This window comes from Mus caroli, chromosome 11, assembly GCF_900094665.2.
Source record: "Mus caroli chromosome 11, CAROLI_EIJ_v1.1, whole genome shotgun sequence".
In the NCBI taxonomy this organism is placed as follows: domain Eukaryota; kingdom Metazoa; phylum Chordata; class Mammalia; order Rodentia; family Muridae; genus Mus; species Mus caroli.
Genome location: NC_034580.1, coordinates 76,960,579 through 76,983,576, shown reverse-complemented (window position 1 = coordinate 76,983,576; position 22,998 = coordinate 76,960,579). Strand labels below are relative to the sequence as shown.

Here is a 22,998-nt window from a genome sequence, read left to right as displayed (position 1 = left end):
ACATGGAGGTTCACAGCTATCTGCAACTCCAGGCCTAGGGGATCTGACACCCTCTTCTTGCTTCCAAAGACACCAGGAACACACATGTTGCATATGTACACATATATACAGGCGAAACATCCATATGCATAAAAAATAAATACATAAAAGAAAGGACTCATTAAATGTGGCTTTGCTTCACATCTCTCCCTGGTATGCCCTTCATAGAGAATTATTTGCTAAAAGTTCACAGAAGAGAAGAAATAAAACTCATTGCTGTAAGGGTTTGTTTATAAACCAGCCTGCTGCAGGGCTATGCTTGGGTTAACCTTTCTTACTGCCATGAGGAACCAGGAGGAAAAGTTGCGCAAGAAAGACATGGGAGTTTGAACTAATAATTCCATCTGCGTGTTAGAAAAGAACACATTTTTTTTTCTAATTATGGGTGATGGCAGCCACTGCCAGTATCCAGTACACGTTAAGTAGCAAATTAGCTTAGGAGCTGATTACAGGGCCCACCCTGTCTAACTCTGCCTGCCACTGTCTTCAGGAGCAAGAGAAAATTGCACTCTGCCCAGAAGCCTCCAAGGGAGTCACATTTAGGGCAGGCCCTAGGGAAGAGAGCGCCCCCTCCTGGTACCTCAGAGCAGCAACAGAGAGAAATTCATTAAAAACATCCATTTATTTGTTCTTAAGCAAATAAACAGATTTTCCAGAGCAAAACTCTAGGATTATGGGCTAACAGGGGGTTAAATTGCCTAATTTTCACATGAATTTATCTGAAAAGCTTTTTTTAATGTTTAGCTGTGAAGTGCACAAAAAAGACCATAATTATACACAATTAGGGCAGCACCTAAAAAACTGGGCCAAGTAGACCTACTCTAAGCCTGATGCCTGTCTGCCTAGAAAGACCCTGCACATGCCCCAGAGCTAAGAAAAGGTAATGGGGATTTGATTGATGCTGCAAATGTTTAACAACTGAGCTCTACAAAAGCATTTTAAAGAATCAGACAATATCTAACGTTTGTGCACAAACCACAGTGTTAATTACAAGAGATTCTTACCAGCCAAAGAGGGCCCTTAACAAGAGCCGTGCGGGAACATTTTTATTAGCCATCTTTTTGGAGTAACTAGCACCGTACAGAGAATGGTATGGTGGCATCTCTGTAAAACCACTGTCCATCTCTGGTCCTCCAGTTCTGTGATAGTGCTTCAGTGGCATACATTGGCATCTGGTGCAGGTCTGTGGGCTGTCTCCTCCAGCTCAGACTTCCCTGTTTCAGCTTTCAGTGATTAGACCATAGGCCAATTAGCCCTTCTCTCTATTCTCAGGTTCTTCTGTGAAATGGGTTCAGTGGTGCTCTTGACATCTGACAGATCCACGAGAAAGCCCAGCACAGAGCCCAATGACTTGCAATGAAAGCCACCATAAGTGCCTTTATCCTCTGGTCTTCCACCCATCCTATAGTGCCTAGCCTGTTTGCAAGAGTTAAGGAAACCCTGAGGTCATCTTTGGGCCATGCAAAGGAAACAGAAGAGAAGGCAGCATATGTTTGACTTTGGCTTCCAGGTGTGCAGTACCTGAGGCAAATAAGACCCTGGTGAGCTTTAAATGGTTCCCCAGTCACCTGAAAGAGAATACCAAACATCGACAAAGCACCTTCTCCCAGCATTGACTGAGTGAGAGTGGCTGACTGCTAAGTGTCTAGCTTGTATAAACGCATCATAGCTTTATCTCATTCCTTCGCCATTCCAAAGCTCCAGTACTGTGGAGGAGGGGAAATGAAAGTTCAGAGCCCACTAGGCACTTCCTCCAAGGTCACAGAGCAGAAGGAGGCAGAACAGATGGGGGACACAAACTCTCAGGTCTGCATACTCATATACCACAGCACCCTGCCCCGTCTTGCTTGTGACTGCCAATCTGATATGGGGTGAAAGAGCCACGAATGGGCACATATTGGGGTGGGGTGATGAGATCTACTGTAGGGTCTGCACATGTGAAAAAAAAATGTGTCTGAACAGAGAGAAACTGACTCCAGGAGAAGAAGAGGGGAGGTGACGGAGCCTAGCACGGGTAATGGTTGGTGGGGAGGGGGCAGAATGTGGCAGAAATTATAGCCATTGTATCCAGCTGGACACAGATGAGATTTGATGAGATCAGAGCTGTTGCACAGAGCTGTGCAGCCTTCACTTCCCTGAGCCATGAGGTTGATCAATGGTGCGATGTGTATTTTATTCTCCTTGTTTCCCCCAAGCCAACGTAGTCTCTGTAGCAGAGTTAAAGGGGAATTTAATGCATATTAATTAGACTGATGAGCCAAAGGTTGGTGAGAAGAATCAGGGAGTCTTCCGTCTGAGAAGCCTAGATTGTAAGAGCAACAGGGATGTCGTCTGACCCAGAGAAAGAAGACAGGGCACCTATACATGTGAGGAAGTGGTCTCTGTGTGACATATGGAGACATAGTGCAGGGGCAGGGAGGTAGAAACACTTTCCTAAATTTGGGATGGGGAAATTTGGGTCTGCTTTTAAAACCCTGCTTCAGAGGTGGACATACCCAGGATGACGTCTTAGCTCTCACTTCACTGGTCCTGTGATTCGGACACAGCAGTTCATTGTGGCAGGCCTGAGTTTTCTCATCTGTTGGATGGCAATAAAACCAAGAGTATTCACTTCTCGAGGCGACTTGGTTTTGGTCCTCCTGGTTTACAAGCCTATGCCCTGTTGAGACCAGGACTCTGGGTTAGCAAAGGCACAAGGCTCCACCCCTCCAGTCTTGGTCATTTGCCTTCTGTCGTGTCTTAACATTCCTGACTGATAAACTAAACTACTGAGGTCATGCTCCGCAAGCATGTCACCTCGGACTGCTTTCTGGGAACTGTCTCAGTGGGTCTGGCTTAGCAGGAGGCTGGATGGGTCATAACATCATGGCAGAATGGCCATCAGCCTAGAAGAGGATGGTCTAAGCCACCCTTTTCTCCACCTTCTTAAGCCTGGCATACCCTGAAGATGCCAGCTTTGCTCTCCAAGACACTTGCCTCCATGTGGCTCTGTCCCAGCTAGGCCAAGTGGCTCAAGTTGGCTACTCTAACTTTCAATTCCTTTCACCCTGATGAGAATTTATCCCTGATGCCAGCCACTTGATCCTTGGCAAGGGGCAGGCAAGCAAGTCACACCTATCAGCCAGCAGGGGCCTGACTTACAAGGGATTTTCAGGAAGAGGGAGGTGGAAGACACAGAGAGAGCCCATTCTCTCTCTTACCTACAGCTCCAGCTGTGATTCCATCTGGCAAATCCTGGGACAGAACACACACACAAACACACACACAAATACACACACACACACACACACACACACACACACACACACCTCCAAAGGAATGGAATTAAACCAGTCCTACAGGGCACCCAGCTGTCTTCCTTTGTTAAACACAAAAACTCCTGGCAGACATATGGGGGTGGGGTGGGGGGATACTTGTTGCTCTCTCTCTCCTTTCTCTCTCTCTCCTTTCTCTCTCTCTCTCTCTCTCTCTCTCTCTCTCTCTCTCTCTCCCCTCTCTCTCTCCCCTCTCTCCTCTCTCTCTCTCTCTCTCTCTCTCTCTCTCTCTCTCTCTCTCTCTCTCTCTCTCTCTCTCTCTCTCTCTCTCTCTCTCTCTCTCTCTCTCTTTCTCTTTCTATCTGGGGTTCCTATGGGCACATTGATTTTTCTATCTCTAGAAGGGCTTCTCTCTACTCTGAAGTATCCCCCTCTAGCCTGCAGAGGGAGACCCTGTGGTTTTAAAATTGCTCCCTTCGTTTTCATCATCTCTCCCATAGAGACCCCACATGGATGTGACCCTGGAGTCCACATTGGTGCAAAAACCCTTGCCAGCATCTCACTGGCCACATGCAGTTAAGTATCCACTTTCCTGCCATCCATGGGGATAGGGGGTTAAGTTCTCCTTCCTCTGGGAGTAGCTCATTACGTGGAGTAGAAGACCCCCAGCAGATAAAAAAAAAGGCTAAAAACTTTCTCCATGTCCCCAGCCCCTATTGGTCCTGCTCCCCTGCACAAGCCTCCCCTCCTTCTAACAGCCTTGCCAGAGGCAGGCCAGGGAGACGGGCTCGTTTTGAGCCCAATGGTCTTCCTCTTTCTCCGGAGGCTGGAAGCAAGGAGCCCACAGAAACCCCCGCATCCCTGCTTCTCTCGGAGGCGGAGCGCAGCGTCCTCTCCTTCGGCAGCAGCAGCCGCAGCCCCAATTGGAATTCTGTCCCTAAAGGGAGGTCGGAAAAGAAGAGAAAGGGAGGATGGAGGCTGGCAGCAAGAAGCAGCGGCCAGGGTCCCATACATCCCGGGAAGAAGCTAAGCATATTGGCTGCTAGGATGCTGCGCCGCGGCACCCCACCGCACTGCATCAGCGTGGCTGAGCTGACATCCCCCCATGCTTAACACGGGGCATTATGCGCTGGTTAACAGGATCCGAGCTGCTCAGCGACTTGTTTTAAGCATTTTCTCCCTCGCTCTCGCTTTTAATCTTGTCTCTAGTGGCGTGTGTAGGGGGGAGGACTTTATTTCCATTGGCTAAGCGCTCCCTTCCCACCCACATCCCTTCCACATCACCTTGGTGTCTCCCTAAATAAAACCAGCCCTCCTTATCGCCTGGAAAAAATCAGGAGCTAGAGTTTGAATGGGTTTTATATAAACACTCACCCCTGTCAGCGTGCGGCCAGGCTCTCAGGATAAACTCCCAGTGTCTGGCCTGATGCTTGCCTGGCGATCTCTGCCTTGAATGCCAAGGTTTAAGCAGAATTCAGAGCACTGGGAACTCTTTCCTGAGATCTGATCAACCTGAAGCCAGTTGCAGAACTGCACAGGGTCCCGATGGACCTCAAGGAGAGCCCCAGCGAGGGCAGCCTGCAACCTTCCAGCATCCAGATCTTCGCCAACACCTCTACTCTCCATGGCATCCGCCACATCTTCGTGTATGGGCCGCTGACCATCCGGCGTGTGCTTTGGGCAGTGGCCTTCGTGGGATCCCTGGGCCTGCTGCTGGTGGAGAGCTCGGAGAGAGTGTCCTACTATTTCTCATATCAGCATGTTACCAAGGTGGATGAAGTGGTGGCCCAGAGCTTGGTCTTCCCAGCTGTGACCCTCTGCAACCTCAATGGCTTCCGGTTCTCCAGGCTTACCACCAACGACTTGTACCACGCTGGGGAGTTGCTGGCCCTGTTGGATGTCAACTTGCAGATTCCTGACCCGCATCTGGCGGACCCTATGGTGCTGGAGGCCCTCCGACAGAAGGCCAACTTCAAACACTACAAACCGAAGCAGTTCAGCATGCTGGAGTTTCTGCACCGGGTAGGCCATGACCTGAAGGATATGATGCTCTACTGCAAGTTCAAGGGGCAGGAGTGTGGGCATCAAGACTTCACCACAGTGAGTACTTGGCTTTCAGTTTGCTCTTGTGTTCACTCTTCAGTAGAAGTGGTGTGCTGGCGGCCTTCTGTTTGTCTTCGGATCTCGGCTATGCAGGAGAGAGGGCGGAGACCCAGCTGAAGGCCGAGAGGGTAGCTGGTTTGAGTTGTTGGACCTGTTTGTAGAATAGGTTACCTGTCAGATGGAGTACTGTGGTCCTTTCAGATTGGAGAGCTACAGGGGGCTCGCTGTTGGGGGTCACTCCCCCAGGTGTGCTGAATTGGGCTTTCTCCCAGTCAGAGGGAAGAGGCCTGGGTTATCCATTGTCCAGGATGCTTGATGTCCGAACCGTGTGACAGAAACAGCTTGTCATTGGTGAGATGGCAGCCTCTCTTCTCTCTTTTTTTTCTCTCCCTCTCCATTTCTTCTCTCTCCCCTTTATCTGTGCTCGGAAGTGGCACCAGGCTCTGTCTGCATCGTGTGGGCTGGGCTGGAGCTAAAGCTGTCACAGGAGGGGGTGTGGGGCCCCAGACAGTCTGAATGACTCCCGTGTCCATGGGAGCTCACTGAGCAGGTGATGCTGCAGAGGTGTGGAAGGTTCTTTCCTTCCTTTGCTTGCCTGAATCGTGTGGAGAGGAAAAGAGCCCCCGGAGGCTCCATCTGGTCCTCCTGCAGGCAGGGTGAAGCTACGGAACTGTCCATGGTACTACCGCAGGGAGGCCAGTCAGGTAGAGGCTCCTTTCTAGGACGGACAGAGAGAAGACAGATGTGATGAGGTGGTCCCGGAGGCTGGCTTGTCTGAGCGCTCTAGCTTGAAACTCGAAGGCTCGTTTTCTCTGTGTACAATTGCCTCACAACGTGGGTGCGGGAGGAGGGAGGAAGGAGGGGGGTGAGCAGCTGTGGGATTGGAAAGCCTGGGGCTGGGGGGGGGGCAGTGTGGAGTTGAGTAAAGAGGAGGGGATGTGGCTCATGTTCAGGATGAGTTTGCCAGAGGGGGCTGAGAGGGAAGGACGGGAGCAGATCTGTTGCCGCTAGGGTTCTTATCCCAATTAGTGAACTGCTAGGCATAACTTGGTGTAACAGGTCAGACAGCAGCTGCCAGCTCTTCCACACTGCCAGGCAAGTCTGGGGTATCAGGAACTGTGGGACCCTTCTGCAGTCCACTGTGTTTGCTTTCCCCATAGCTTCCTGGGGCAGGGGGAGGAGAGTGTCAGGGACTCAGAGTCTTGAGCCAAAATACAGTGACAACTTGGAGATGGCAGGTGCAGCAGTCATTGAGAGAACTGGACTGTGTTGTCAGCACTTGTCTGGGGGTTCTGCCTCATTAAGACATCCCCCCCCTTTCCCATAGTGCAGCCCTCCCCACCCCCTCTCAGGGCCACCTGCCTCTCACTCTGAGGTTCTCTTTATGCTCCAGCCAGTCTCTGCCTTCAGTCTTTGCACTTGCTGTTGGCTGTATCTCATTCTGAAAGAGCCCAGAGTGCCAGGGGCATTGCCTCTCACAGCCTGTGTGCTAGAGCTATTTCCTGGGGGAGCCGTTTTGTATTATTATCCCTTTTAAACATTCCAAGGAAGAGCATCGCCAAACCTACAACAGCGTTTGCTAAAGATGAAGCCAGTCTGAGCCGGAGAAGGAAGCTACCAGCCCTTCTTAAAGGAACAAACAGGGTCCTAAAATACGTCATGCACAAATGATGTCTGAGGGGCCTTGGGGAGGGAATGGAGAAAATGCCTCGTTCTTGGAGCCCGAAACCATTGCTGTGTTCCAGCCCTTGCTTTCTAGTGCCTGGCAACGCTCAGAGTCATTGCTGTACTGTGTAGCTTAAGAGTGCACTCAGCTCTTCCTCTATCTGCCTGCACACACATGGAACCCACAGATGACAGATGCAGGGTGTCTCAGAGATGTTAAACTGGGCAGCAGACCCTGGGCTGAGTCTTTAAGCATCCTCACAATCCTCATGATGGCATGACTGGTAGTTCTGCTCATATCCCAGTTCTGTTTAGTAGAGCCTTGTTGATTTCAGGTTGCTTGTTTATATTTGGTCCATCATTTGAATTGCTAGTATTCCAAGCAGCCAAAAGTCCAGTTTTAAATCCTAACTGGGACTTCTGATCCTCTGAAACACTGAAGTTGCCTGCGGATAAGGTCTATTCTTTAATTAGTGGCACACACTATCTGTTAATCTTAGCAAGTCTTAGACTCATCTGTTTGAATGCCCACCCTTGGACTGACCCCTCTGTGTGTAACATCTCCAAGCATTGAAGAGATGTTGTCCCTTGGTGTTCTCTTCTGTCTGCTCAGGATGTCAGGATGACACCCACTGTAGGTGCTAAGAATATAATCCTCACCAACGGGTGACAGTAGGTACCCATGCTGACCCTCTGCTGAGGATAATATGATAGGAGACATGTCCAAGACCCCACTCTAAGGAGTGAACCTCTGATGTACCTTTGTGTCCTTTGGGCCTTGGGTGTAGGGAAGCTTTTCTTGGGCTCTCACATCCTCAGTGAGACTATTGGAGCCACTGTTGGAGAAGCCAGTTTACCAGCCTCTTCCTTCCTTCACTCTCTGGAATAGCCATTCCTCTCTAGTGTGCTTTCTTTCAAGCCCTGCTGGGGGTTTTGACATAGTGCCTACCTTCTTTCTCAAAGCAACCATGACTGACTTATTAGAGAATTTAAGTGTGGGGGAAGGGATGTCACAGGTGGGCAGCTCTTTTTCTGGATTCAGTTTTCCTATAAAGCCCAGAGCATCATCTCCAGGGCGAATGCTGTAGCACAAGCTTCCTTATTCCAAGTTCTTAGCTGCTGTGCAATGAAGTGTGTAATACCCTTTAATTAGTGAATGAGCTGTGATTCTAGCAGAGTGAGCGAAGGCTGTTCACAGAGACTCAAAGTCCCCAGGAAGCCAGGTGTGGAATGCTGAGTGCAGAGTAAGCAGGCGTTGCTCCCTGCCTATGCAGATACATTCTGAGCCCTTGCCCAGGAACAGTCTGGCTTCAGAGAGGTTTGAGTTTCCTCCCTGGTGAACCAGAAGAAAGATTTGATTCTGGGCCTTCTAACTCACAGAAGCTGACCCTAGTGACCCAGAGTAGAAAGGGGATGAGGTAGGAGTTGATAGAGGTTGTGACTCTGTGGCCCGAATCCAAGGCCAACATGGTAGGCATGGGTTTGAAGTCCTTGCCATCCTTGTTTTTTTGTCTTCTTGCATGCTTTCTAAGTGGGCATTCGCTCATCTAACATTGACCTCACCCGTAGTGTTGTTGGAGGAAAGAGCATTCATGATACTATGCGAGGAAGCCTTTTATGTCTTTGCCAGCTACATGGCTATGAGATGAGATGCTGAGCACATGTGTAAGGGGTTCTGCCTGCTTCCACTGTTTTCAGGGATCAGATTGATGAGGGAGGCTGCAAGGACATGGGCAGGGAGATGGCAGGGGAGCACTGCTTTCTCTGCCTGGAGCACTAAGCAAAAGCTCATCCTTCAGAGAGGGAGCTGCTTCGAGTAGAGGTCCTGTCAGGAGCTGACTACTGCTGCCAGGTGAATTCCTGTCATTTGTCATCAACATGTGACAGGGCCTTATGTTGCTTCTTTGCCTAATCACACTGGGGTTCATCTGTGTTCAGGTCCAGGAACTGGAACGACCCTTCCGTGTAGCTTGTCCATCATTGTGAGTATTTATGCTTTAAATGTAAGATTTTTCTCAGGAAAGGCCCAGTTTTCTTTTCTCACTGAATGGATCTTACTACCCTACAGCATATAACATTACCGAGATGGTGGATGTCGAGGCCGACAAAGGTTGTGTCTTTGGGGTTTTTTGACAAGGCCTCATGGGTCTAATCATATCTCACTACAGGGGAGTATGCATCTGGAAGATGTAGAATTTGAGAAACCATCTGAACTGGGGTTTCAACTCTGTGGGGTGTGTGTGTGTGGTGGGAACTAGTGTTAATTTGCTTAGCTCCAGTTTTCCCATCTCTGAAGTGGGACCAGTAACACCCAAGGCTCAGCTGGAGGAGTAGCTTGCTCTGAGAAGGGCTGCTAAATAAACTTGATCTGTAGTCTGGTTCTTTGAACTCCACTCTTCCTAATCTTCCAGCCCGTGACAGCAACTTCAGAGCACAGGTATCTGCTTTGTTCTCTGTTCTCGATGTTTCCAGGGCTTCTCCTTTGGCTGGGTACCCTAATGTCTCTTATTCTCTGGTTTGACTTCCATGTTGTCTCTCACACTTTCCAATTCACCTCCAGGAATCACACACAGCCTGCTATGGCCCCTAACATGGGTCAGGTAATCTCTGCACCACAGGTATAGCTTTTCTCACTGTGCCATATTTGTGCCTGTCTATCAAGCAGGACCTATGTGCAACAATAATCCAAGTAGACCAGGCCTGTGCTGTCATAACGTAGCTCTATTCCAGCTAGTCCAGGCCTAGTCTCAAAACAGGTTTTGCAAATAGTATGTCAAGTAGAGATTGGGTCTCCCCAACCCTGCCAATACCAAGTAGAGCCTCACTGGGTAAGTGGTTACTGTCTATCTCTTAATTTGCTCATTGTCCTAGCTCATGGGCCTTTCTCTCTGTCTTTTGTGCCCTAGCTCATTGTGTCTTTCAATGCTACTTTACCTTTAAAGTCCAGTTTTGTGGTAATTGAAGCCGTCTCCCTCCACAATATCACCATCTAAATTCTCCTCTTTGTCTTCTGTCTTCCAAGCATCACATACTTTTCCTTCCCTCTGTGCAGACCTGATATGGTGCTTTTCCTTCTCAGAAGCATGGAACATTGCTGCTAAAAAGGATCTTGGGGATAAATGGACTCAGCTCTTAGATTTTAAACCACTGATAGTTTTAAAAGTGTTTTCAAGTTGATAAGGAAAATGTAGAACCTATGATGTGAAACATGATATTTTATATACATACACATATGTACATATATATATTTGTATATTACTTAAACATATAAATGGTTGTATTAAGTACATGCTTTACCATACATGCTTATCTCTTGTGTAGGTGTGTGTATGTATGTTGAGAACACACAAAATCTATAATCGTTTTGATTTTCAAGTATATGGTATATGTTATTAATTGTATCACAGTGTCAATAAATCTCTTGTACTTTACATCTCCTGAAATTTTTTGTCCTTTGATTAGCATATCTTTAGTCTTCCCACTCTCCCATCCCAGTGTCTGGTCTCCATTGTCTTACTATGTGTCATTAAGTTTAATATCTTTAAACAATTCCAATCATAGGGCTGGAGAAATGGTTCAGTGGTTAAGAGCACTGGCTGATCTTCCAAAGGACCCAGGTTCTATTCCCAGTACCTATATGATGGTCCTAACCATCTGTAACTCTAGTTCTAGGGAGCCTGATGCCTTCCACTGGCCTCTGTGAGTACCAGACACACATGTGGTGGTGCACAGACATACATTCAGGCAAAACACTAATACACATTTAAAAGGCGGCTGGATAATTGGGAGTTCCAGGTCATCCTCAACTATGTGTTGTGTTTGAGGCCAGCCTTGGCTACATGTGACAACAGCCTCCTGCCAATATTTTCATTCATCGATATATTCTGAAGACCTAGAACTTCTTTGCACATAGCTCTCAAAATATGTCCTCAGAGTCTGTGCTAAGTAGGTTTAAAGCTATGGATGTAAGGTGACTGGCTAATATAGGGCAGAATGCCCATCTTTCAGCCTCTCTGGCATGTGTACCTGGGATTTTGTTCAATCTGGGGAAGCCCTTATACTTCCTGGTTATAAAATCAATCCATAGTCACTAGAGAAAAATGGGAAAGAAGGGGCAGGGGAAGGAATGGAAATTGCACCCCAATAACCTTCTTATATAACCACATGTAATATTTTGGTATTTTGAGGGTATCTCCTTTCAGCTGCATAATTTTTATAGACTTGTGCTTTCCTGGGCTGGTATCATGCATCAGTGTACATGGTACAACTTATCTTGGTCCCATGTTTCTTCTGTGTTTGTTATGATATACTGGAAATCTATTCTTGCATGCCTGAATGAGACCCACCCCTGATCCTTAGTGAGGCCCAATTGTGGTACTCCTTATACGACTGTCTACACTGTAGTCCTCAGCTCACAGGTATAAGTCCTGATTCCCTGCCACCTATAAAGTCTGGACTGTATGTCAAAATGATCTAACATAACAGTAATGTAAATTAGATGAGCTCACATAGTCTTAGGAGGCTCAGTACCTGTCAGCCTTTGGCATGGTCTGGAGAGCCAAGCTTTGCTGTGCTGGTCATGGGGTTTCCATGATGCCAGCCTGTGGCTTCCATGTTCTGGTTTGTAGACTGGTAGGTTGTGAGCTGTCTGGGAGTAAATCTTTGGGGACATGTTGCATCTGTGCTGTTGTGCTGATGGAGTGAGGCTGTGATTGGGAGCTGTTAAGATGACTCATACTGTCTCCTTGGAGAGAAAGCTGCATAGCTCTGAGCTAATGCCCAGTAACTTGCTGGGTGGATATATATTTCTCTGCCCTCTTCCTTGGGAATTATTTTAATCCCCCTCCCCATAACTGTTGATCCAAGAGGAGTCTTGACTTGGTAGATGAAGAGTTTGCTCTGTAACTATGAGGACTGGAGTTCAAATCTCTAGAATCCACATAAAAACCAAGGCGGGCATGGGTCTTTCTTCGAATTTCAAAACCCAGGAGGTGAGACAGAAGATCTCTAGAGCAAGCTGGCTAACTTGACTAGCCATATCGGTGAGCTCTGGGATCAATTGAGAGACCCTGACTCAATGACTAAGATAGAGAGAGATTAAGAAAGCCTCCCAACATCGACTATGGACCTCCACATGCATTCACATCCACGTAAAGCATACATGCATGCACACACATGCATACAGATAGCACATGAATGGGAGAGAGAGAGAGAGAGAGAGAGAGAGAGAGAGAGAGAGAGAGAGAGAGAGAGAGAGAGAGAGAGAGAGAGAGAGAGAGAGAGAGAGAGGAAGAGAGAGAGAATATGCAAGCTTCCTGGGAGCTTGTTTACTTAGAAACTTACCAGTCTTCTGGTTCTATAGAAAATATTTCCTCCAATGAAGACTTGGGCTATAAAACACTTTCTATACAGTGTATCTAGTTTGCTGCTAGTTTCCATAGGAGGGGCCATGATGGGATTTCCCCCCCACCCCTGACTACGACCACCCTAAATCTAAAACCCAATTCCTCAAAAGTTGAATCGGCAGCTTTTAGCACCAGGCTTGCTGCTGCTGGAGGTAGTGCGTCCTAAAGCAGTTCACACTTCAAAGTAGCAGGCTTCTCATCCCTTACAAAGGACCAAAAACATGACGCTCAAGTTGGGCTTTGTGCTTTCTCAGTTTTGTCTGTTCGTGGTTGAAGGACTTAGGTTGAAATGTCAAACACGGGCAGCCAGGACACCTGACCTGTGCTCTATCATAATACAAAACCAGTGGGCTATGTGTCTTATGCACACTTGAAGTCTCATATATTACAACTCTACATGCATTTATCTTCAAACCAATACTTTCTGGCTAGACTTGTGGTTGCCAGACAGCAGCTGCGGCCAACAAGCAGACATACAACACGTTGATTATTTAGTAAATCTGAAGTTTCTGGGGGAAGCCCATGTATGAAGTTAGGCTTTTCCAGGAGACAGAAGCCCCTGAGGCAGCATTCTCTGATACTAGAGTATTTTTTTCCTATAGCACTTACTTTCTTAGCACTTTAGGAACACTCTGTGCAGACTTATTCAATGACCATGCAGCAGAGAAAGAATGTATTTGACTTCCATTGATGGATAATGAGCCTCTGTGAGCCCCAGTTTCCCTGTCTGTAGAATGAGTGGGATGAACTAGACAGTTTCCAAGGACAGCTCTTTGTCCCACATTTGTTTTACTAAAACGAAAACCTCCACTTACACTGAGACTAGAGGAAGGAGCGGATGCTACTTTTCAGTATGCTTAGCTATTTATTTGGCTTGCTTTTATTTAAGCCTAGGCAGTAGAAACAGAAGTGCACAGATGCTCAGAGTTGCTGTGGTGGGAGCAGGGAGGCACAGAATCTCACTCTCAGAATCCCAACCAGGAGCACCGTGTGTCTGTCTGTAGCTGCCTCCCCCCTTGCCCCAACTAATTGAAGTTTTCTATTTATATTAGCACAGCAGGTGTGAGCCTGGATCTGCTCTGGGTCTTACAGGTATGGACCAGCAAGAGTATTTGTGTGAGATGTTAAAGGTGGTCCACAGAGATTGCCTAGACAGCTGCTGTGGGCAGAGCACCTTATAACAGATCACTGTGCCTCTCTTGGGTGGCTTGGTAGAAGCCTCCCTATCACCTGGAGGCAGCCTGTGGACAGGGATCCTGTGATGAGTCCAAAATGCCCAGTCATGAATAGCTTGCCTTTATGCGGACCAATGATCTAATTTATATTCCAAGCTTCGTGGGGTCAGGTTGAGCATCTAGGAGCTTCCTGGGGGTTAGGCAGACTTTAATTTTCCATTCTTGTCTTACTCCATTCCAGGGGCTTTTTCTGAGAGTACTTGCTCAGTAAATCACCCACTCAAGACCTCATCTCTCCCTTACTTTTTTGCTTCTCCATCTGTTTGGCGAGATGGAGTCTGGTCTCAAGGATGGCTTAGAAAGAAAGATGCCTGCACTAAGCTTGCTTTAAATCCCAGGCTTTCTAGACCTGTATTTTCAACTTGGGACCTATGATGGATTCCAAGAGCTATTCTTCAAAACTCAACCATCTCTTGTGTTGAGCTTTACTCTTCCAGAGTCTGCTGCTTCGATCCTCTTGGGGTGGTGTGTGTGTGTGTGTGTGTGTGTGTGTGTGTGTGTGTGGTTTGCCCAGCAATAGTTCTTCCTAAGGAGGTGAGCTGTCTCTGTTTCACCAGATGCTGTCTATCCATAAGCTGTTTTCATTCTAGTGCACATCTTCCCTGGCATCTGTGTTATTATTTTCTCGATCCCATGGTTCCCTTCCCAACCTTCCCTACCATATCTTCTTGAATGTTCCTCTACCTGACTTCAAGGAGGAAGCTACTCACCTTTGTTGCTGGCAGTGGGTTGAGCCCATCTATGAAGCAAGAGGTGGTAAGGGATGGTTGCTGAGCAGAGTGATGCTACTGATATGTCAGAGGCCACGAGTGATGGAGGAGTGTATGAAAGTCTCCTACTGCTCAGGCTGAAATGGGAAGCCGGTGGCTCGAGGGCAATGGGATTGTGATTGCTGTCTCCAAACACTTAGAAAACAATCATAGAAAATGGAAGCAGGGCCTTCTCCAACAGAGGCCAAAGGACAGAACTCGAGCTGCTGAGCAGAGGGTGGGAGTTCAGAGAGGTGGCTGCCAGATGATTGGAAAGACTTATCCTGGGAGTCTAGAGCACTCTAACCCTGCCTGTGCCTGCTCCTTAGGTCTAACCAAAGCCAGGGGATCACCTCTAGGCAAGAATCGATGTCCCATAAAGAGTTAGATTAATGACCTCTGATGTTACTTCCAGCTGGGAGAGTGTTTGATTTTTTTCCTTCCTGAATAGATAGTTGAGGTTGGGGGTTAAAAGCCATTGATGGAGGACATTGGAAAGAAGTGCTGACGGGTGGAACTAGCAACTCAGATTACAGATCCACCCACTGCCCAATACCATGAAGCTTTGAAGTTAAATGCCTCTGATGGATGCCAGGAAGAATAGTGCCTTTAGAGATAAAAGAGTGGATTCATCTAGGAAGAACATGGGGAGAGTGGGGTGCTGGAAGCCAGCCATTACAGTGGCAATTAATGGTCTGGCCCTTCCAAAATGTATATGCATGGCTTATTGAGAGGTCCTGGAGTTCATCATAGATTCTGGAAGCTAACTCCAAGCCCACAGAGACAGCCTTAGGTTGTGTTTGAGCATAGTCTAGTTCCACACTGAGGTCTGGGGAAACTAGGAAGCTTATGGCTTAGACACAATCCTGGGGTTTAGAGTGCTAGGAACATTCTAAGCTATAGAATCTGGGAAGGAGGCTGGGAAGGAATAATACAAAGGGAGCGTTGTAGCCTCTAGTAATATTAACAATGGCCAGAGCCAGACATGTTCAAATGGGTGTGACTTCCAGGCTTCCGTTTCCTCATCTATTAAATAATAGCATCTCACTACTGATGCTTCACAGGCATGTTCATAGTGACTACATGAAATAAGTATAAGGCTCAAATTGACCAGGAACTGAATATATCTGCTTTATTCATTATTTTTGCTTTGTGCCAGGGTCTCATGTAGCCTAGGCCTGCTCCACTTTCCTCTGTAGCTGAATATGATCTTAAGCTCATCATCTTCCTGCCACTACCCTGTAAGTGCTGGGTCACCAAACCCAGTTTACAAGGTGCTAGGGATGGACCCCAGGGTGTTCTGCATGCCAGGCCAGCTTTCTACCACCTGAGCTACATCCCCAGCCCTAATGCTGTTCATTTTATTATTTCCGAGCTTGGTGGGTGATAGTGACAAGTGATCCAGGGACAGAAGGATTTGTTTTTAAATCTATATTGACAATATAGCATTAGGAGTTCTCAAGAGAGGTTGTGGGTAAGGCTGTGAACACACCAAGCACCTAGCTACTGCTGCGGTTAAGCCCAGGCTAAGGTAGACTCTTAGACCATATCCAAACTGAATTTCTTCCAGTGGTCCCACACTGTGTAGTTTATAAAATATACAAGTGAATGCTTGTGCTCTTTGAGCATCCCAGACACTTTTGTCCACAGGTTACACGGAAAGAAGCTTATCTAGTTTTCCCAACAGCCCCATGGGATACAGAGCTCTGTTCTGTTTGCTTAGTGAGGGAAGAAATAGAGCTTAAAACTCCTGTCCTGTACTCAGATAGAAATGAGTGTAAGTGGAACTTGCATAGTCTTGCTCCAGATCACCAATGCTCTAAAAGACATCTCTGAAGTGCCCTAGCTTGGTTATCTGTTACCAGCACTCCTGGGCAGGGAATTTTGCTTGTCAGCCTAGCCTCCTTCCCAGCGGCTATAGCTGAGGTTGTTCCTAGCATCTTAAACCAATAATGATGTCTAAGCCATAAACTTTCCAGTCTGCCCAGTCCTCAGTGTCTAAAACTGTAGGTCATGAGTTTGCACAAGAGTACCATAGACAATTGAGCAGCCATAAAAGATTCTGAACACCCACCCAATGGCCGAAAGTTAACTTGCAGTCAAATGTGTGATGAAACTGGATTGTTTCTGGCAGTGCTGAGCAGTGCTGAGTGCCACAGCGTCACTGCAGCTCTGATGCAGTGCATTTGACATCATGCTGTGAATGGCCAGTGAGCATTGCCCAAGACACCTCTGATTGGATTCCACACTAGGCTCTGAACTACACGTACAAAGTTATTTCTGCTCTTACAAAAGCATGATGGTTTAATCATAGAAAAACGATGACATGGTAATTTCCCCTCATCCTTCCTCAACATGTAAGTGTCAAATTTGTCTACCTTTGGATTCCTTTGTGTTTCAATATTCATGTTTGATGCTCCAATTTTCTGTTTTGAATTGCAGACACAAGTTTCATGAAGGGACACCATTAAATGAATTTTGGCTCTGGATTAAGACAGGATTTCCAATGACTTCTGAAATGGTTTTAAACTTCTGCCACGTTTTACGGTACATTCAAGCAAAGCTGTTTTCTCGGTGTTGATGATTATAAAATCATAACATCATCCATCAGCTCTGAAAAATGTTGGGAGTGCTCTGTGTCGTACAATATCAAATATTCAGCCAAGATTTAATTCTATCTGTAAAAATAAACAAATGCACCCATACCATTAATATGAAAATTTGCATTTATTTTTAAAATGGAAATTTATATGTATATTAATTAATATTAATATTCTAGTTTCTTTTTTGCATATTTGCCTGAATGTATGTCTGTGTGCCACATGAATTTAGTGATCATGGAGGGAAGAGGGTGATGGATCCTCTGGGAATGAACCTTCAGATATTTGTGAGTGGTCCTGTGAATATTGAACCTGGATCCTCTAGAAGAGCAGCCATTGCTCTTAACCACCAGGTCATCTGTCTAGCCTGTAAATAATTGCTTTAAAACCAATGTCTTTATACTACTTATGAGTAAATATTTGATTAGCATACCTATTTTGCATACCTATATATCTCTACTTGTGCAAAAATTATGACAGGACTGGAGTAAGTTTAAGGAATTTGTGCCTTATGAGATGCTATTTTGTCCTTCTAGCAGTGAAAGATGCAATGTTGTGTCTGTTTCACAGTTTAATACAGGTTTAGTGACAGGGGTAAGGCCTCTCAGACAGAAAAAAAGCCTTGAAGATTAGAGCTCATGTTTGATGATTGCTTTTGAGCCTCCTCTGGCAAGGCACTGGGAGTCCTGGTTTCCTGTGCAGCACTGAGGCCAATGAGGGCAGACCACTCACCAGCAGGTTTTCAAGCCAGAGCTTAAGGGGTTAAAATTGAGGCTTACTGTGCTCTACCTTTTAGTGTCCTCCTTGCCTTGGCATCTGGCATCCAGCTGGAACTGAAGCCAAGGAGAGGAACTGAGTTTGGGGGTTGGGGGTGGGGGTCCCAACTGCGGAGCTCAGCCCTTCATAGAGCTCTCTGGTCCTTATAGCATCTCTTACCCTTGTTAGGTTAATGGAGGAGACTGGGGCAGCCTCAGTGTTCTGTGGCTGTGAGCCAATGAGAGGTTTGGGATTGCAAGATAGCCACCCAGCTTTCCATTACTACCCTCTGGCTCCAGCTCCAGCCTTAGAGAAAGAGCAACATTCTCCAAGAGAAGATGCTGCTTCTGAAAGTGGCCACACCAGGCCTTTCCTCGCTGATGAATGTGTGGGTCACCCGAGGTGGATGGCATCTGTGCAGCTGCTGTCACCAGGAACACAGCTGGGAGCTATGCACGCACTCTGTAGATTGCATTTCCCCTTTTCAGGGCAAGAAGGGAACTGAATCTCAGAGCTGTAAGTTTTGCACTTCACAAGCACCAGAGTTCTGGGAGCGGGGCACAGGCCTGGGTTGCTTCGGATGACCTTCCAGCTGCCCTGTTCTCTGTATGGGCTTTTGATCTCTCCTATCCAGGCATACACAGGGAGAGGCCAAGCAGTTCCTCTGCCTCTCTGTCAGTGACTTGACTTTAAATGTCCAGTCCTAGTGTGTTCAAGCAGTCGTATTTGCAGGTGGCAGAGAGGCCCTAGAGCAACACTAACAGTTGATAAAAATATTTGGATAACTTTAGAAGTCAGCACTAGGATTGCATATTACCAGGGTGAACCAGAGCAAGTGATTTAATTAGAGTTTGTGAGGATGGAACAATACAAAACTGTCGCATAATTGGTCTCAACCTGCAGGAGTTTCTTCTTGCTCTTTCCTGGCTCACCATCTCCACCTACACAAAGACTCGCCTCATAATACGGAGCTGTGCATTTCTGACTCTTCTCTGCTTTGTTTTATTTTTATTTTTTTACCCAGAGGGTTTCCCTTGGGATTCTTTGCCCTTGTTCTCTTATGGTCTCCTTCTGCCCCTGGCTGTGGTGATTGAAGCTCCTCTCTCTGGAGTAGAAATGGCTCAGTAGGGAATCTAGCACGCTCACGGCTTTGCTTTCTTTTGTATGTGTTAAACGCTGTGATAAAATATTCAGACAAAAGCTGCTTACAGGAGGTAGAGCCTACTTTGGCTCACAGTTCAAAGTACAGTCCATCACGGCCGGGGCGGTCAAGGCGGTTGGAGCCTGAAGCACAACATCCTCAGGCAAGAATGCCACGGCTCATTTCTCTTTCTCTATTCGTATAGTTAAGATCCCAGCCAGGGAGTGGTGCTGCCCACAGTGGGCAGGTTTTCTCACCTTGATTAATGCAATCAAGATAATCCCCATAGGCCATAGGCATTGCCTGTCTCCCAAGTCATTCTGGATTCGTTAAGTTGACATACACTAGGCATCATACCTGAAATGGAACTTAAGGAACCCTCACTTTCTCCCTCATGGTCCTGAGTGATGCCCACCCCCTCTTTTCTCAGAAAGGGTGACAGGCTGATGATGGAAGAGATACAGCATCAAAGGGAACAAGTAGCTGTGTCTTCCAAAGTTTGGGCCAAGGCTGACGCTGCCTTCCTAGCAGAATGATTTTTCTAGAAGAACACCTTCTGTCCCCTGGGCCTGTTAGCTATTTCAGGAACATTTTAAGTGGCCATTAACAAAATGTTGAATTATGGCTTCAGACCTCTGGGAGTCAAGTGACATTCACAGGAATCAGAAGTGAGAGCCGAGCAGTCAAGGCTGCCACAATGGGCCAGGATTAAACAACCAGGGGCCATTGTTCTCCATATAGCAAAGAGGCCAGAAGTTCATTCCTTAGAGCCCAGACAGTAGGACACTTTAGGGCATAGGTCTGCTACTACAGGACAAACATACTCTCTGGTTTTCAGAGGGAAACATTCCAGTTTTATCTATGGAAAAAGAAGCAACGGTCAGGATGTACACGGGATCTCCCGGCTAATCTAAGAATTCTGATGCATTGATTCACTGGCTCAGCAAACACCTACTGAAGGTTCTGGGCATTGTGCTAGGCTCAGGAGAATCTGAAATGAATAATACCCTGTGCAGGAATTCCAGGGGCTCCCCACCAAGTCAAGGAGGCTGAGCAGTAAAAAAATATATGGATTTACACCAAGTAACCAAAAACTTGAGAAGGTCCAAGGGCAACACAGCAGTCCAAACTCTAAAACTCTCAAGAGGAGACTGTTACATTAATTTTTCTCCTTGTATTTCTTTCCTTTTCACACTCTTGTAACAATTGCAATCATAAACATTGTAAAACTCCCGTAAAGAACTCCCATGTGTCTTTTACCCAGAAGTCTCAGTGGTGGGCCAATCAGGCTCTTCATGTCTAAAACATCCCAGTCCGGTCCCTCATCATAGCCAGCTGTCAAGTGCCTTTTCTGCATCATTGTGGAAACATGACCTTAATGACCTTAACATGTTTTGCAATTCAGAGTCGCTGGTTTTGTATCATGATCATCAGCTTTGGGTTTCTTCAGTGTTTCCTCTGGCTTAGACCTGGGCTAAGATTTTATTTTATTTATCTATTTATTTTGGTGCTAGATGGTGAAGCCAACTGTCTCACACAGTTGGAGCACCGAGCAGCCCCCACCACTTCCCAGGTTAGGCTGAGAATTTTTCACCCAAGTTTTTTGCATCCTGTCTAGGGTCACATGCCTTCAAATTGTCCCAAACCTGGTAGTGTGAACTTTTGATGAAGACGAGACTCGCCAGGACATGCTCTGAGACACAAAGGACTCAATTGTTTCTCTTTCACTCCTTGGTCATCATCAAGTTTTGTTGCCTGAATTGCTGCAATGATCCCTGCCAGATGCTGGCTTTCCAATCCAACCATCCTGTGTGTGTTTATTAGTTGGCTTTCTGAAATAAGAGCGTTCTCTTTCCCCTTTCCATTCATTTCTTCATATCAGGGTAGACTCTTAGGCTGACTTGTGTTCTATTCACAGACGTACTCTATTTACATAATTATTCATTTGGAAACGCATTTCCCCATATTTGGAAAGCCTTTCCCAGTGACCTCTGTGCTCTTCTGCTATTTCTCAGAGTTCTCTGAACATCAAGTTTCTGACTCAGCCTGGTGTTTTGTGTTCATCCTTTTTATTCATCAGTCTTTGATCAAATATTTGTCCTCAGCAAACTCAGGCTCTGGTCAGAGGGATACTATTTAGAACTGGGATCTGGGAGCCAGTTTTGCTCATAGCCATCTAGGGGGTTCCTGCTCCTCTGGTCCAGGTGGCAGAATTAGGACATTCACATATTCATTGACATCTGGGTCCTAAATATTGGCTTACAGGGAGCTATCCAATTCCAGCCTCACACCACAGGGTTCCTTGCTCTTTTTCTACCCTCTGTGTTGGTCCCTCCCTGCTCTAGTAGTAAGACACTGTGACCCTTGATCCTCTGACCACCCAATTTCTCACTTAGTTCTCTTGAATGGACTCCACTGTTGTGTTCCATTAGACCGTGAGTCTGCTTAGAAAGCCCATCTTCAGGGGCTTGTTTCTGTCCTGACCACTCAGCCTCTCCACGTGTATGCTTGCTATTTTCATGCCTGACATAATTGTCTCCAAAATATTTACACAGCTTCTGGAACTTTTAAAATCCAATATCCACTGGAGAAAGAGCTAAGATTTCATGTGTTGCCATATGTCTCTGTTAAGCAAAATGTTCACCTACAGAGAGAGAGAGACAGACAGAGAGAGAGAGAGAGAGAGAGAGAGAGACTTACAATAGCATTGTTGAGTGAAATACAATTCTCACACCCCACACTTCACTGATATAAAGTGTGTAGAGTATGTAGTTCTCACTGATGAAAAGTGAAGTATGTTTGTATCCAGACAGTAGAGTCTTCGTAAAGTTGTGAACTTCAGGGACTCCCTCCCTCCAAGAGACCCTGGATTCATCCACAATCATTTCACTTCCTCAATTTCTTACAAACCAACCCTTCTGCCCCAGGTAAATATTAATCTATTTTCCATCTCTGTCGATGCATCTGCTTCAGAGATGATTTATAGAGGAAATTTTATAGCATGTGATATTTTGCAACAAACATTTCCCATCCAGCATTTTCCAGGTTTATTTGTGTTGTAGTTTGTGTCAATATCTTACTGCTTTTGAATATTAAATATTATTCTATTAGAAGGCCACAGTACCTTTTTCTTGGCTGGTCACCAGTCAACACACCCTAAGTTGGTTACATCTTTATTGCTGTGAACGATGCTATCTTTGAGACCAGTTCTCATACCCAGACATTCCATACTCTGAGTTTGCCTGATTTTTCCTTGGCATGTCACTTGCCCTGCTCCTCTCTTTCTATATGTCTTCCAAAGTCGGAATTAGTTTAAGAACTCAACTGGGTTCAATCAAATGTTTATTACAAGGAAGGACCTTAAATAACATTACAAACTTGTGACCCCACCGGACAGGAATTATGTCCTTCAGGGGATGTCCCAGTCCTACGCATGCAAGATTTGATCCCCTGTCTAAGGGAGTGACAGCTTGGCCATTCAGTTCCCCATCTCACATCCTCATACCAGTTCTGCATCAGGAGATGGTGCTGTGACTTCCTGTTCTTGGTCCATGTGTTCTAATTGGGAATCGGAGTCAACGCTTGCACTGGGGATTACAAAATAGTGATTTCCTATTCTGTCCTTCCCACGTTCATTAGTTGACACTCTTCCTGAGGGAGAGCTTTCCCTCTTCAGCTAGATCAATCACAGTTTCTCCATGAAGCACAAGAAACCCTCTCCTTGTCCTTTAACAAGTCCTTTAAATACCTGTTTCCATGGGGCAGGGTTGCTGGTCTTGGAATTGCCATTGCTTCCCAGAAAGGCACAAGAGAAGGAGGAAGGTTTGCACCAGAGGGAGTTGAGCAGTATATGGGGATTGAGTGTGGGTGGCAGGAGAGAGAGAGAAGATCATTAGGACTCTTTTCTGCTGTAGCCATGGCAACTACAGAGTCCATGCTATCCCAAAGTTGGGCTTTTTGTCTTTTTTTTTTTTTTTTTTTTTATTTTTTTTTTGTCATATTATCGTCTTGAAACATACTGATTAAATGGCATGACATGCTGAGAGAGGCT

General features: G+C 46.3%; 1 protein-coding gene across 1 annotated transcript in view; it reads left to right on the top strand.

The window, feature by feature from the left end:
* Positions 1 to 4,595: 4,595 nt before the first annotated feature.
* The window catches only part of Asic2 (acid sensing ion channel subunit 2), a 1,137,334-nt gene continuing 1,118,931 nt past the window's right edge, over positions 4,596 to 22,998 (top strand). The window contains exon 1 of the mRNA XM_021177009.1: positions 4,596 to 5,393. Coding sequence (XP_021032668.1) covers positions 4,839 to 5,393 — 555 coding nt within the window. The 5' untranslated portion in view covers positions 4,596 to 4,838. The remainder of the gene's footprint in view (positions 5,394 to 22,998) is intronic.